The 13,582-nt window shown below is 43.6% G+C and overlaps 1 protein-coding gene across 3 annotated transcripts in view; it reads left to right on the top strand.

Annotated features, from left to right (window-relative positions):
• Positions 1-614: 614 nt before the first annotated feature.
• Positions 615-13,582, top strand: part of DRD3 (dopamine receptor D3) — a 46,228-nt gene continuing 33,260 nt past the window's right edge. For all 3 annotated transcript variants that reach the window (XM_014592984.1, XM_014592983.1, XM_027765656.1), the window contains exon 1: positions 615-884. In XM_014592984.1, the coding sequence (XP_014448470.1) occupies positions 615-884 (270 nt within the window). The remainder of the gene's footprint in view (positions 885-13,582) is intronic.

Raw genomic sequence — 13,582 nt, 5'->3', positions numbered from 1 at the left:
CTTTCCATCTCTCATGGAAGAAATAAAAGAAATTTTAAAAATAAAATTGTGCTCTGTCACCCACTCACATATATACCATCCTCACCCACTCCTCAGCAGTTTTCCCAATTTATTTTTCTCCAAAATACATAGCATCATTGACTATACCATATCTTTCATTTATTTTGTTTATCTGTCTTCTACTCCAGAATGAAAGCTTCCTAAGAGAAGGGATTTTTTTAATTGCCAGAGGGCATGTATGCTTGTGCACTCAACAGCGATCGAGAAAAAGTACTCCAAATGGGACTTGATCATGCCACAACCCTCTTTTCCTCCATCCCTCCTTCCTGTAAAGATTTTAGGCATGCACTCACGTGCCTGGTGTGTTTTCCAAGCAACCAAAGCTGGTACTCTAACCCTGGTCAGAATGTGGAATTCATCTCCCTTTGCACAGGGCTTACTCTCCGCTACAGAGTGGACCTACAAAGAGAAAATTTTATCTGTTTTGTTCATTGCTGTATCTCTGCCTGACATGTAAGAAGTGCTCAATACATATGTGTTAATGCAATAAATTTTACAACGTTATCTCTGTCTCCTCCCAGAAACCCTTTGGGCCACGCTTCTCCCTCTGGACTATGGCACCACTAAGCCTGCTGAGTGATGACATCAACTCCACCTGTGGGCCGGACAACTTCACAGGTGCCAGCCTGGCCCGCCCACATGCCTACTATGCCCTGTCCTACTGTGCGCTGATCCTGGCCATCGTCTTTGGCAACGGCCTGGTGTGTGTGGCCGTGCTGCGAGAGAAAGCCCTGCAGACTACTACCAACTACCTAGTGGTGAGCCTGGCTGTGGCAGACTTGCTGGTGGCCACCTTGGTGATGCCCTGGGTGGTGTACCTGGAGGTGAGTGCGACTGTGCTTGTCTCCGTCTTTCCTGAGCTCCTAATCTTCAGGTTCAAAATAGCCCCTGAAGTAATGTGGGGATTGAATAAGGCACCTTCATCAGTATTCAATGAATATGGGAGGGAGGGTGTGCAGGAGGGATGTGGGGCAAAGGAGAATTAATTATAGAAAAAAACAGAAATCAAGTAAGCATGTAATATAGTGGTTAAGCTCTGAACACAGGGAACTGGATCTTGCATGGACAACCGTGATTCAAATCCTGGCCCCAGAGGTTTGAAAAACACACTGGACGTGTGTGCACATACACTTAAATCCTAATGGGAAGGAGAAATGGAAGAAAAACATTGCAGTGTGACCACCCCTCACTGAGGGGTTCTCTCTCTCTCTCTCTCTCTCTCTCTCTCTCTCTCTGATGAGCATTCATGTTCTCTGATGATTGAGAAAGGAAGAAAAGAAAAAAGAAAGAAAAGAAAAGAAAATGTGAGAAATTAAAATCCAAAATATTTTTTTGAATGAGTAAGAAAAAAAGATAGAAGTGGTCTGCAAATAGGTCAGATTTCTTTTGCTGGTTCAGCCTCCCTCCATCTTGGCTCTTTTCTCCCTGGTACTGCGTCTCCATAGACTGCTACCAAAGGACAGACTGAACCTTCAAATGTATGTTTTCCACACCTCCATTAATAGCACAAAGCCTTTGCCAGTCAGAAAAAGCACCAGACCCAGGAGAATTCTTTTGGAGAGAAACAGTTCTTAAATTTGAAAGTATTTTCATTTAAAAGCAAAACAGAGTCAGGAGGTGATCAAGACAAAACATCCATTTGCTAACAAGAAAATCAGGGAGCCTACATCTGTTCAAGAAACAGATATTCTTACTCGGAAAACATCTCATTGCTAAAGAGCTTTTTTAAAAAACCTTAATATGCTATTAATATTTCTCCTCTGCACTCAGTGTCATTCTAAAGAGGTATCCAAAGAAGGATCAAAATAATGCTATGATTAAGAGAAATTAAGATTCGTCAAATTAATATCTCAGTTAATATTAATAGTGAAGGTGACAGTTAATTAAGTATGACATAGCACAGGAGAGCCAAAGCCTTGAATATAGACTGTCTAGGCGAGTACCCATATTATAGGATGGCTGAGAACCAAAATTAGACTTATGACCTCACGGGGGAAATGTAAAAGTACAAAGTAAAGAAAATAGAGAATGAAAAAGAAAAGAAGAAAAGAACTGATTGAGATAGAGCTAAAGACTAAGGAATACTTAGGGAGAAAACTATGTATTTATGCTTTCCAGTTAGGGCAATCCTCATGGTGAAGGGTCTTATAATTATTTTTATTTTTGTGTCAACCAGTTTAGGTTAATTCATCCTCAAAGTCATAAGTTATGTCTGTTCTTTTTCTGTAGTCCAAACACACCACCTAGCACATTACATGCTAAATATAATAAAGGATGTGTATTATGAAAAAAATGCACAAATTTCAATTATTTGTTGCACCAAAATAAGCTCATACTTTAATCACATTTTTCCATGGACATTTTTGAAGTCCTCTTACATTCGACGTATGAATGATTAATGAATCTGTTCCATACTATATGCATTATATGGGCAGTTCCTGCTTGTACCAGGTGTGTCTGTATACGTGGTTACAGGAAGACTTTTGAGGGTGAGGGAAAAAAGGGTGAACTATTTATTACTTTACATCCAGTTATAATTAGAGTGAGGAAGAGTTATAAGCATGTAGTACTTCTACTCAAGAACGAGGCACTTGAGGTGCTGTAAATCCATAAGGATTGATCAGTGATTCATGGCATCACCAACACCCACACTCTACCATGTCTCTGTCCAACTCCATGTATTACAAGGTTTTGTTTTTCTTGCCAGAGGGCATGTGCACTTGCCAGAGAGAAAAAGTACCCATTCCTGATGGTGCATGGTCATGCCTCAATCTCTTTTTCTCCATTTCTCTGCCCTGTCAAATTTGGGACATGGATGCACACATTCTCAGCATAATTTTCAAGCCTCTAGACTGAACCACAGTTGGCCATATAGGACCTGATTCCAATACTGAACCACTGTGCCATTGTGCTATGGGGCCAGCCCACAAGGATTCTTAAGTCCTCCAGAAGGGTGAATATCAGAAAGAAATGCAGGGACCAGCAGTTAGTGTAATGGCCATGTAACTGGACTCCCATGTAGTCGACCGCAGTTCGAGTCCCAAACCCGGTGGTTTAAACTCATGATGGGCGCATGTGCATGGTGCCCAATATCCCGAGAGGAAAATGGAAAAGAAAGAATTGCAGCATGGCCATCCCCCGGGGGGTGATTTCTCACTTTCTGTCTCTCTGACTCTCTCTGTCTTTTTGGCGAGCACACACGCCCTATAGCAAAAACCTCTCGAAAGAAAGAAAGAAAGAAGGAAGAAAGAAAGAAAGAGAAAGAAAGAAAGAAAGAAAGAAAGAAAGAAAGAAAGAAAGAAAGAAAGAAAGAAAGAAAGAAAGAAAGAAAGAAAGAAAAGAAAGAAGAAAGAAGGAGAAAGAAATGCAGACGAAGGACTTTCACTCTAATGAACATTATTTTTTTAAATAGAGATTTTTGCTATAGGGCTCTGCACTTGCCAGAGAGCTAGAGAGAGACAGAAAGAGAGAAATCACCCTCCAGAGAGAATGGCCACACCACAATCCCTTCTCCTCCATTCTCCTCTCAGGATTTTGGGCATACACACATTCGTGCCTGGTGTGAGTTTCAAATCACTGGGTCTGGGACTCGAACCTCAGTCAACTATGTGGGGGTCCAGCAATTATGCATCTGCTGGTCCCTTAATGAACATGTTAGTCCCTTCAAAATAAAAACATTCTTTTGGTGTCTGTAACAAAGCCTCTCAGAAGGACTGGTATTCATTTGTGATTGCTTACAGGACCCTGGTTGGACCATATTGGAAAAACTCTGTAGATACTGATGTAGAAGATGGACAGTGTCACTTTTCCAAACTAGAATCCCATGGCATCTCCTTCTAACCACACCTGCTGATATAGATGATGTTTCCGTTCTACCACTGAGCACAGAAGAGCAGTTGAGCCTGCAGAGACTCACATAGAATCCTAATTAATCTGAACAACCTTAAAGAAATCTCTGTAGTAGTATCTATAGGTTTTCTTCTCCTATGAAAAGAGCTCTGACAGAACTCTTGGTTTCCTTCCCCCAAAGTTACCATGCCCTCTGCCCAACAGGTTATTTGGTACAAGTATTCAGTAATCAGGACCATGATCAAAGAAATCTACATTCACATAAAGAAAATTAGTGGCAACAGAGACATGTCTCCACTGAGAAATGGGCCTTAGGAGACTCTTTGGTCCAACTCACTTCAAGGCCCTAGTCAATGCAGCTTAGAATCTCTGCATCGCCTTCTCCAACAGTCATCTAAGATCCTTAGTCATCTAAGGTCTATCTCAATAAAAGACAGGGTATGATTTAAAGCAGCCATCATTCATAGAAAACTAGGTTAGATGTTAGAAGTTTATAGTTCAGAGGACCAGGTTTGCCTATTCCACAAAATTTTATACTTTTCTTACTCCTAAATATTTTCCTCTCATGGGACCAGCAGTTGGTGTAATGGCTATGTTGCTGGACTCCCATGTAGTCAACTGCGGTTCAAGTCCCAGACCCAGAGGCTTAAACTCATGCTGGGCGCGTTTGCGTGTGTGCCCAAGAACCTGAGAGGAGAATGAAGGAGAAGGGATTGCGGCGTGGCCATCCCCCCTCAGGGGTGATTTCTGGCTTTCTGTATCTCTGTCTCTCTGTCTGGTGAGCGCCCGTGCCCTATAGCAAAAATATATATTTTTTTTCCTCTCTTTCCTCAAAGGCAGATGGAGTATCTTAATGAGAGAAAAGAGCACTTTGAACCCTTAAAAAGGACGATGAGTATATAAAGTGGGCCAGTCCAGTAGCCAGATCCTACATGGCTGATCATGTTTTCGATTCAAGCCCTGATGGCTTGAAAATCATGCCATGTATTTGAGTATGCATGCCGAAAATCTTGGCAGGAAGGAGGAATAGAGGATTATAGCATGATCATGCCCTGCTGGGTGGTTCTCTCCCCCCCCCTTCCTCTCTCTCCCCTCTCTCTCCTCTGTTTCTTTCTCTGTACATCTTCTTTCTTTCTTTTTAGCACATGTACCCTCTGGCAATTAAAAAAAAGGAAAATAAAATGAATATATAAATACACATGTCTCAGAGAGAAGTGCTACTCATACTAACTTGTCCTAATGATGATGCAGCTTGTATTGATGCTCCAGTAACTACTTTATTATATCTAAGAGCTTGCTTGAAGACATATAGGTTTGAGGGCCCTGAGAAACATAGGACACACATGAGAAAAGCATTAGGGGCCAGATGATTTGCCAGATTCACAGCCTCATGTACTTTGATTTGAACATATCCATCTTCTTTGAAGGAAAACTGGCTCATTTGGTCAGACACCGCTTATGGCTGAGTTAGGAATGTTTTTTTTTTCTAAATATTAGAAAACATGACTAGCTGTGGCTTAAATAAGTAGGGGTTACTTTTCTCACATAAGCAGAATTAAGGAGGAAGGGTTGGCTGATGTTAGTTTAGCTGCCCCATGAGGTCATCATAAAAAGACTTCCATCCTTTCTCTTAACCATCCTTGGCAAGCTGTCCTGCTTCTTCACGATACTCATAAGATGGCTGTCATAGCTCCAGTGTCATGGCGGTAATCAAAAACAAGATGGGTGGAGACAGCACAGAGGGAGAGAGAATTATTTCTGTAGACTAGTCCAACCATCACTCCAAGACTTCACTCCAGTCTAATTGGCCAGAATGGAGTCATGAGGTTACTTTTAGCTGCATAGGAGGCTGGAAAAGAAAAGTGTGGGTTTCATTTAAAATAGAAATGTTAAAGATGTGGAGTCAACCAGTAGCATGGTGGTTAAGGTGTCGGGATCCTATGTGGCCAACTCTGTGGATCCAGTCCTTAAAAACAAAAAATGCCAGGTGCATGTGCATGCATACTGAAATCTCAAGAAGAGAAATAGAGGGAACCAGCAGTTAGCGTAATGGCTATGTCGCTGGACTCCCACGTAGTCGACCGCGGTTCGCGTCCCAGACCCGGTAGCTTAAAACTCACGCCGGGCGCGTGTGCGTGCGTGCCCAAGATCCCGAGAGGAGAATGGAGGAGAAGGGATTGCGGCGTGACCATCCCCCCTGGGGGGTGATTTCTCGCTTTCTGTCTCTAATGTCTCTCTCTGTCTGGCGAGCACACGCGCCCTACAGTGAAAATCTCTCTCTCAAAAAAAAATACAGTTAATGATACCTGATAGATCTACTGACATTTGGAACATAGTGTATGGTATAGAGCAAGGGCTATATAAGCAATTGATGTTATTATGTATTCCCTTGTTATCCAGGAATGGAATCCCAATACCACCTGCCTCCTATTGCTGATGAAACTTTTGTGATATAGTCTTCCTATTTAATCGCGCGGCGCCCGGGCTCTATGGTGAAAATCTCCAAAAAAAAAAAAAAAAAAAAAGAAATAGAGAAGGCACTGTGGCATGGCATACCCCCTACTCTCTGCCACCAGTAAGTATAAATGCCCTATAGCACACAAACACACAAAAGATATGAAGATGAGGGATTGCTGTGAGGTAGGCAGTAAATTGTCACATGTATCAGCTCTGTTGGAAATCACTGAATGAATGACAAGGGTCGTACTACGAGAAAATCTCAGAACTGGGGGTTAAAAGACGTGGAATTAAGTGATAAAATATTGATAAAATAGGGTGACAACACTTTCTGTGTTGGGTTAGTGTTAGGCTCAGCTGTCATCAATTGAGAGAGTGCTCTGGTAAGTTAAAAGTGCATGTGACCAAGCCAGCAAGTGGCATGGTGGTTAAAGGTGCCGGATTCCCACATGGCTGACCACAGTTTGAGTCCTGGACCTGGTGGCTTTCTCTCTCTCTCTCTCTGTCTCTGTCTCTCTTCACTCTCCCTCTTTGGTCAAATTAAAATAAGCAAACAAATAAATAAAGTTAAATATTTCTTTTTAAAAAGTGCATGTGATCTAGAAATATCTCAGTTAAGACATTTTTCATTATTAATACAAGAAAATTTAACTCCAATTGTCTTAAATATAAAAAAGAATGCACTAAGTCCCACACGAAGAACTTTAAAAGTCCTGTGGTAGAGTGCAGGCACAGTTTGATCAGGGCTCCAGCTCTATTTGTCTACAATTGTCTTAGATCTGCCTCCAAGTATTTGCCTTAGCCACAGACAAAGGCCTACACTCTCAGTCTCATAGAGGCATACCACACCCTCCACAGCAGAAGAGAAAACACATGTCTCAGAATTTCTAGTAGACGTGTTAAGATATACTCTAATTGGGACCAGCAGTTAGCATAATGGCTATGTCGCTGGACTCCCACGTAGTCGACCACGGTTCGCGTCCTGGACCCGGTGGCTTAAAACTCATGCCGGGCGTGTGTACGTGCATGCCCAGGATCCCGAGAGGAAAATGGAGGAGAAGGGACTGTGGCATGGCCATCCCCCCTGGGGGGTGATTTCTCACTTTCTGTCTCTCCGTCTCTGTCTGTCTGGTGAGCGCACGCACCCTATAGCAAAACATGATTTCTCTGAAATAATCTTCAGGTAAAAGAATTCGTTTATCATAACTTACATGCCTCCATGGAACACATCAACTGCTCAGAGATCCCTGGGCTCCAGTGGAACCCACGGGCTATTGGAAAGGAGGAAGAGGGCAGTAAGTAGAAACTCTAGGCTCTTAGGTACTAATATCATCATTAAGGCACACAGGAGCCTGGACTTGGGTGTACATTAGGGGAACTCCCTGGAGCCAGTCACTGGCCCACTTCAGTAATCTGTGTTTCTTCCTGGACTCCCAAATTCAAGACAAAAACCATGCAGATGACCTTGCTGAAGGCTATAGTGGGCCCCTGACTTGGCTGTCTCTTTAATTCAGTTTGCAGCATTTTCTAGAAAATTGCTCTCTGTGCCATACCAAATAGCTCGATCTCAGATTTCTTCTCAAGTTTTTAATTTCCTGCTTTACAGGCTGCAGTCTGTTTGGTGCTCCCTCTCCGAGTACAAACATCCTATTTTGTTCCACTCGGTGAAGCGCCTTTTGTGATGTTTAATGCTCTTATTTCAGGGCAGATATGTGGTGTAAGCAGCCAGGGGAACATTTGCAATACTGAACTCAGCATACCTGGGTCCCACTATGAACAGGAGAAGAGATCAAAGGGTTAAGAAATATAGATAAGCAAAATAAAATAGGGTAGGTTCAGGCAAGGAAATGCACTACGGAAAAAGTGATGGAGGTCAGATGGTGGTGACAGAAAAGACAGTGATGCTTTGCTTTGGGAAGAGAGGAGTCTTTGAGCCTTGTAATGATATTGATTGTTAAAAAGAAATTGTTGGGACCAGCAGTTAGCATAATGGCTATGTTGCTGGACTCCCACGTAGTCGATCGTGGTTCGAGTCCCAGACCCGGCGGCTTAAACCCGGTGGCTTAAGCTCATGCTGGGCGTGTGTGCGTGCATGCCCAAGATCCTGAGAGGAGAATGGAGGAGAAGGGATTGTGGCGTGGTCATCCCCCCGGGGGGTGATTTCTCGCTTTCTATCTCTCTGTCTCTCTCTGTCTGTCTGGCAAGCGCACACACCCTATAGCAAAAACCTCTTCAAAAAAAAAAAGAAAGAAGTTGTTTTATTGTTTTTTATTTTTAAAAAAGAATTTCACTATAGTTCAACAACAACAACAAACACCCATGATAAAATACACTAGCAATCCCTACAGTTTTTTCACCAAACTCTGGATTTGATTAAAAAAAGTCTTAGACTGTTACATCTGGAAGAGCTTGGGGATTATTTCTGCCATCATTTCTAAAGTATACTCCATCCACAAGAAATTCCTGACCCAGGACCAGCAGTTAGCATAAAGGCTATGTCGGTGGACTCCCATGTAGTCGACCATGGTTCGAGTCCTGGACCCGGTGGCTTAAACTCACGCCAGGCATGTGTGTGTGCATGCCCCAAATCCCAAGAAAAGAATGGAGAAGGGATTTTGGCATGGTCATCCCCCCTAGGGGATGATTTCTCGCTTTCTGTCTCTCTGTCACTCTGTCTCTCCAGCGAGCACACGCGCCCTATAGCAAAAAAAAAAAAAAAACTCTCCAAAAAAAAGAAAAAGAAATTCCTGGCCCTATCCTAGTGACACAGGGTTTCTCTGGGACAGGCTTTGGAGTCTGCATTTCAAATGAGGACTCTGTGATTCTCATATGCACCTAAACTTCCGATATGTCTAAGCTAAACCTTCATTACAAGGGGGAGTTAACTTGATAAAAATACAACTTTGAGGTTTACCCCAGGTCTATCAAACAGGAAGTTCCAGGGTAGCCCTGGAAGTCTATATGAAATGCATTAAAGTCTCGCTCCCATCTCAGGTGTCTTGTGCAGCTGGCTGGCCACCTGCTGCAACAATCTATGAAACCCTATTTTAATGATGAGGAAATTCAGATGCAGAGAAGTAAAAAGTGTTTTCGTTTGTGTGTTTGTTTTTAAGTTTGTATATGTATTTCTTCCAAAAGCAAGAGAACACAGAAAGAGAGGGAGAGAGACAGAGAGACAGTACCCCTAGCAGGGTCTTAATGCTGCGATCCACCCTCAGCCTCAGGCAAGAGTGAATGTGACCCTTTGATCCTGGTCACGTTCACAGCCTACATAATGGGTCAGGGGAGGGGTGGATGGGAGGGGAGTCTCTGGATGTGAACCCAGAAACTTCCCAGGTGGATCAGCCCCAGAGAGCTTTGTGTTTTACTGCTGCACATCATCCAGCCTCCAAATTCTCATTTATTACCCTATCTTGTGCATAGCAAGACATCTTCCTTCTCAAAAAAAATTTTGTTTTGGGAACCAGCAGTTAGCGTAATGGTTATGTCGCTGGACTCCCACGTAGTCGACTACGGTTAGCGTCCAGGACCCGGTGGCTTAAAACTCATGCCGGGCGCATGTGCGTGCATGCCCAAGATCCCGAGAGGAGAATGGAGGAGAAGGGATTGCAGCGTGACCATCCCCCCTGGGGGGTGATTTCTCGCTTTCTGTCTCTATGTCTCTCTCTGTCTGTCTGGCGAGCTCACATGCCCTATAGCGAAAACCTCTCAAAAAAAAAAAAATTAAGTTTCCAAATGTGGTTAACAAAATGGAGTGAAGAATTAATTAGAGACGTAATTCTGTTTTTGCCCCTTGGCTATCTCCCTTCCTCCCGCCCCCTCACCAAAAACTGAAAATCCATCTCTTTAATGTAGCAGCTCTTAATCTGGGGAGTCCATCAGTGTGTATGTAAATAATTTTTTTTTCAATATACTGCAACTGAGCACTTCCCTCACTTATGAATGTAGGCATCAACCCATATCTAAAGAAATCTTTAGTGGGACCAGCAGTTAGAGTAACGGCTATGTCGCTGGACTCCCGTGTAGTTGACTGTGGTACGCATTCCGGACCCAGTGGCTTAAAACTCACGCCAGGCTCGTGTGCGTGCGTGCCCAAGATCCCGAGAGGAGAATGGAGGAGAAGGGATTGCAGCGTGGCCATCCCTCCTGGGGGTTGATTTCTTGCTTTCTGTCTCTCTGTCTGGCGAACGCACGCGCCCTGTAGCAAAAAACTTCTAAAAAAAAGGAACCAGCAGTTAGCGTAATGACTATGTCATTGGACTCCCACATAGTCGACCACAGTTCACGTCCCGGACCCGGTGGCTTAAAACTCATGCCAGGCACGTGTGCGTGTGTGTCCCAGATCCCAAGAGGAGAACGGAGGAGAAGGGATTGCAGCGTGACCATCCCTCCTGGGGGGTGATTTCTTGCTTTCTGTCTCTATGTCTCTCTCTGTCTGTCTGGCAAGCGCACGCACCCTATAGTGAAAACCTCTCCAAAAAAAAAAAGAAGGAAAAAGAAAAAGAAATCCTTAGTGTCACTAGAAGAAATCACAGGTAATTATTTTTTTCCAGATCACGTAATACTTATTGCAGACATCTGAAAATACAATTCGCACTCGTCATTACTTTGAAATTACAGGGATTTGGGACTTGTTGCTAGATATGGTTACTTAATGCAATACTATAGAAGCACATACATTTAAAACATTTTTATAAATACATTTCAATGTAACTGGTATTCTTTGTGATTCCGTGTATTTCATATGTTAAAACAGCCATGGGGCTGGCACCATGGCCTGGTGGTTAAGGCAGCCAGATACCACATGGCCAAACACGTGGTAAACCCTGGCCCCAGAGGCTTGAAAAACATGCCGAATGTGTGCACGGGTGCCCAAAATCTTGATAGGAGAAGGGATTGTGGCGTTATCCTGACCCTTTGCGGGATGCTTTCTCCTCCTTTCTCTGTCCCTCTCACCCTCTGGCAAGTGCATGCATCCTGCAGCAAATTTAAAAACAATGTACATTCTTCTGAGACCAGGATGCCAAAGAGATCCATGGCATAAAGAATGCTGGAGGAGCCCTGCTCTACAAACAACCGTTTCTGAAGGTGATGTTTTGCCCCACCAGACCAGTGTTCCTCAAACTCAGGCAGTAAGAATCACTTGAGGGATTTATTATTTCGAGTGGGGCCCAAGAATCATTTTGTTTAACAAGAGCCTCAGGTGACTTAGGAAATGCTGCCTTACAATCAGTAAATTTGGGAAATGCTGCCTTAGGCTGTGTCTGTGGAAAATCAATAGCCAACTTCACTACCTGAAGACACTTTCTTGCTTACTCCCACCTTCTGTATTGCCAAAGGGAGTTAGTTACATTCATTAGCAAGTGAGAGTAACACCACCTGGCTGCTGTATAATTCTGAAGTGAGTTACTCATTAGAATTTGGGAAGGGGGGGGGTCAATCTCTAAAGAACCTGAAGTCAATCGAATTTTTTTCATCTTTTTTTTTAGCTTTAATTTTAAAATCACTTTCCCTTTCATGGTTTCCCAACACTCTTACTTACCTCACTATCAGCACTCATCATACTGTGCCATAGCAATTTTCTTAGTGGCAGCCTCCTGGACCCACAGTTCACGCATACCCATTCGTACATTACCCCCCTAACATGCACATGCTGTATTCTGAGGCTCTGAAGACAAAAGCAGATTTAATTCATTTCAGTACACGTATCTAAGCAAAGTATCAGGCATATAGTGGACCCTCAATAAATAGTGGCTATCTGGGTAAATGGACAGACAGATGCCAACTCTTCTATCTCCTCTGCTGTTAGAACAGAGTTAAATCATACACCTCTCAGAAGTGGTGTGCCACTTCCGACTTTTGAGAGGTAGAAGAGAGTAACCGTTAATATTAAAGAGTTGGAATTCCAGCTCCTTTTACTATTCCAGTTTCTTTTATTAGTTATGCGTTCTTAGGCACACTACTCAGCCCTGCTAGGGCTCCATTTCTTTATGGATCAGAAAACATACGTACCTCATCGGGTTACTATGAGATAACGTATGAGAGTTAGTTAGCATGTCCTGGCCACTTTGCTGCTCTTTATTGATCTCTTACAATCGTTTACTTGGTGTGGAGAATCCCGGCAACAACAACAACAAAAATTCCTTTACAAGTTCCACCAAGACTCATTATAATGTGTAAGCTCCCAGGAAGACTGAGTGATGGCACCTTAGTGGGAATTACTTTAACCAGCTCCTCAGATTGTTTTCTTCTTGCCAACTTAGCTGAGATCAAGGAGGGAATGAGAATTCTGATGGAAGAATCTGGAGGTAAGAAAAGAAGACTGCCAGTGTGCGGTGGCATCTGGTAGGGGCCTAGAAGCTGGGGGACAGCTGGAGGGCCTTGGCCTTCCGGGGCTAAACAGGAGGGGTACTAAAGAAAATTTCCTAGGCCCCAAAGGTTGCCATTACCACTGTCTTTTGCCCTGCTTTTGGAAATCCTGGGGTAGAGGCAATCAGGTGTCTCGCCCCCTAGAAAAAAAGATGGTACAGACTATCGCTGAATGAGCACCCACTTTTCTTCTTTCCTCTGTCCAGCCACTTCCATTCTTCTTCCAGGGCTGGTCCTCCCCACTTGACCATTTCCTATAGCAAGGTGGGGATCAGCCTACATCCGACATCCTGTCTGCCTCTACTAGCCCTGTGATCTTTGGCCAGGCACCTCGCCTCTCTAATCTGAGTCTCTTTCTCTGATGAAGTAGTAATAGTTCTCTCTCTCAGGAACAATCAGCAATAGAGGCTGCGTATGTAAAGTGTTTTGCAGAACACCAGATATTTAATATGCATTCAATAAATGTTTGTTTTTTCGGAATGTATTTTCATGGCTGGGTCCTGCTCTGGGAGACAGGGATGAAGCAGCAAACAAATAAACGTCCCTACTCCTATCAAATAAGTGTATAAATTTTCCTCAAAAAACTCTAAGGGGACCAGCAGTTAGTGTAATGGCTATGTCACTGGACTCGCATGTACTCGACCACAGTTTGCATCCTGGACCTGGTGGCTTAAAACTCACGCCGGGCGCGTGTGCGTGCGTGCCCAAGATCCTGAGAGGAGAACAGAGGAGAAGGGATTGCGGCGTGGCCATCTCCCCAGGGGGGTGATTTCTCGCTTTCTGCCTCTCTGTCTCTCTCTGTCTGTCTGGTGAGCACACGCGCCCTATAGCAAAAACCTCTCAAAAA

This window comes from Tupaia chinensis, unplaced genomic scaffold (genome assembly GCF_000334495.1).
Source record: "Tupaia chinensis unplaced genomic scaffold, TupChi_1.0 Scaffold139218_1, whole genome shotgun sequence".
NCBI lineage: Eukaryota > Metazoa > Chordata > Mammalia > Scandentia > Tupaiidae > Tupaia > Tupaia belangeri.
The sequence above is the reverse complement of the archived record's forward strand: the minus strand, read 5'-3'. Positions and strand labels throughout refer to the sequence as shown.